This window comes from Entamoeba dispar, genomic scaffold (genome assembly GCF_000209125.1).
Source record: "Entamoeba dispar SAW760 scf_1105229460405 genomic scaffold, whole genome shotgun sequence".
NCBI lineage: Eukaryota > Evosea > Mastigamoebida > Endamoebidae > Entamoeba > Entamoeba dispar.
This window is the reverse complement of record NW_001854176.1, coordinates 9,763-11,453: the sequence shown is the minus strand read 5'-3', so window position 1 is coordinate 11,453 and position 1,691 is coordinate 9,763. Positions and strand designations below refer to the sequence as shown.

At 24.5% G+C, this 1,691-nt stretch overlaps 1 protein-coding gene across 1 annotated transcript, besides 2 other annotated features; it reads left to right on the top strand.

Annotated features, from left to right (window-relative positions):
* Nucleotides 1-108: 108 nt before the first annotated feature.
* On the top strand, nucleotides 109-900 carry EDI_215170 (chaperone Clpb, putative; the record flags this gene model as incomplete). Its single annotated transcript, XM_001737145.1, has 1 exon — nucleotides 109-900. One exon carries the CDS (start codon nucleotides 109-111, stop codon nucleotides 898-900), a length of 792 nt encoding a protein of 263 aa, XP_001737197.1.
* Nucleotides 893-1,038: a sequence feature (AT_rich).
* A 178-nt stretch (nucleotides 1,039-1,216) lies between these two features.
* Nucleotides 1,217-1,691: part of a repeat region that runs on past the window's edge.

Genomic DNA, 1,691 nt, shown 5'->3' with positions numbered 1-1,691 from the left:
CTACATAAACGAGTAATAGGACAAAATGAAGCAGTAACAGCAGTTAGTGATGCAATTATTCGAAGTAGAGGAGGATTAGGAAATGAAAAACGACCAACAGGTAGTTTTATGTTTTTAGGACCAAGTGGAGTAGGAAAAACAGAATTAGCAAAAGCATTAGCAGTTGAATTATTTGATGATGAACAAAATATAGTTAGAATAGATATGAGTGAATATATGGAAAGTCATAGTGTATCAAGATTAATAGGAGCACCACCAGGATATGTAGGATATGAAGAAGGAGGACAATTGACAGAGGCAATTCGTAGAAAACCATATAGTGTAATATTATTTGATGAAATTGAAAAAGCACATCCACAAGTATTTAATGTATTATTACAATTATTAGATGAAGGAAGATTAACAGATGGAAGAGGAAGAACAGTTGATTTTAAGAATACTATTGTTATTATGACATCAAATTTAGGAAGTGAAATAATAATGAAAGGAGTAGAAACAGAAGGACAAGTTAGTAGAAAAGTTAAAGAAACAGTAATGGAAATAGTAAAGAAAACATTTAAACCAGAGTTTCTTAATAGATTAGATGATATTATAGTATTCACACCACTTTCAGAGAAAGAATTAAAAGAAATAGTTAAATTACAAATGGGAGAAGTGATTAAAATGATTAAAAAGAGATATCCATTAAGTGAAGTAGAAATGACAGAAGCAGCAATAGAAGGAATCATTAAATCCGGATATTCAATAGCATATGGAGCAAGACCAATGCGACGATATATAGAAAAGACAGTAGTAACTTCAATAACAAAATCAATAATAAGTGGAATGATGAAAGAGAAGAATAAAATTCAAATAGAATATGAAAATGATAAAATTCAAGTCAAAATAACAGATAAATAAATGATAATAATAATTGAATGTATTTAGTAAATAAAATTGAAAGAAAGATAAATTAAAGAATAATATAAAATACTATTCATTTCAATAACAATGAATGTTTTAAATTTAAAATCATATTCAATAATTAATATTTATTTTCAAGAATGATAATTATTGAAATCTATGTGATATTTTAATTATCATATTGATAATTAAGAATATTGTTTATATTCTTTCTTTTTGTTCGTTTTTGTGTTTTAATTGTTGAAATTCCATATTCTTTGTAATTTCTTTTCTTCTCTAGATATCACAGGAATGTGTTCTCTCTTTATTAATGTCTTCTTCTAGTATAGTATTTTATTTTTCATATCATTTCTTCAATTGAAATGATTTTATTACTTATTTCTTCATCTTTATTACATTCTTCTATTATTTTGTTCATTTGATTCTTTATTATTTCCATTGTTTTATTGTTTCTTGACTTTTTTCTATTATTAATTTTCTTCTTCTTTCTGTTTCATCCATCCTATCAATTATTCCTTCTCCTCTTTTAATTGCTTCTGAATGTGTTTCATCTGGTTTTATTTCAAATATTTCATTTTTAATACTTCCTAAATAATAATGATAATGTTTATTAATATCATCAATTGATTGTTGAATATTTGGAAGTGTTTCTATTTCTTCTTTAAAGAAATGAGTGTTCTTATTTATTAACTCTTCCATTTTAATTTAATGAATATCAGATTAAAATCAGATGATTAAATAATTAATACTCATTTGTAACATATCATTTTATTTATTATTTTATTATT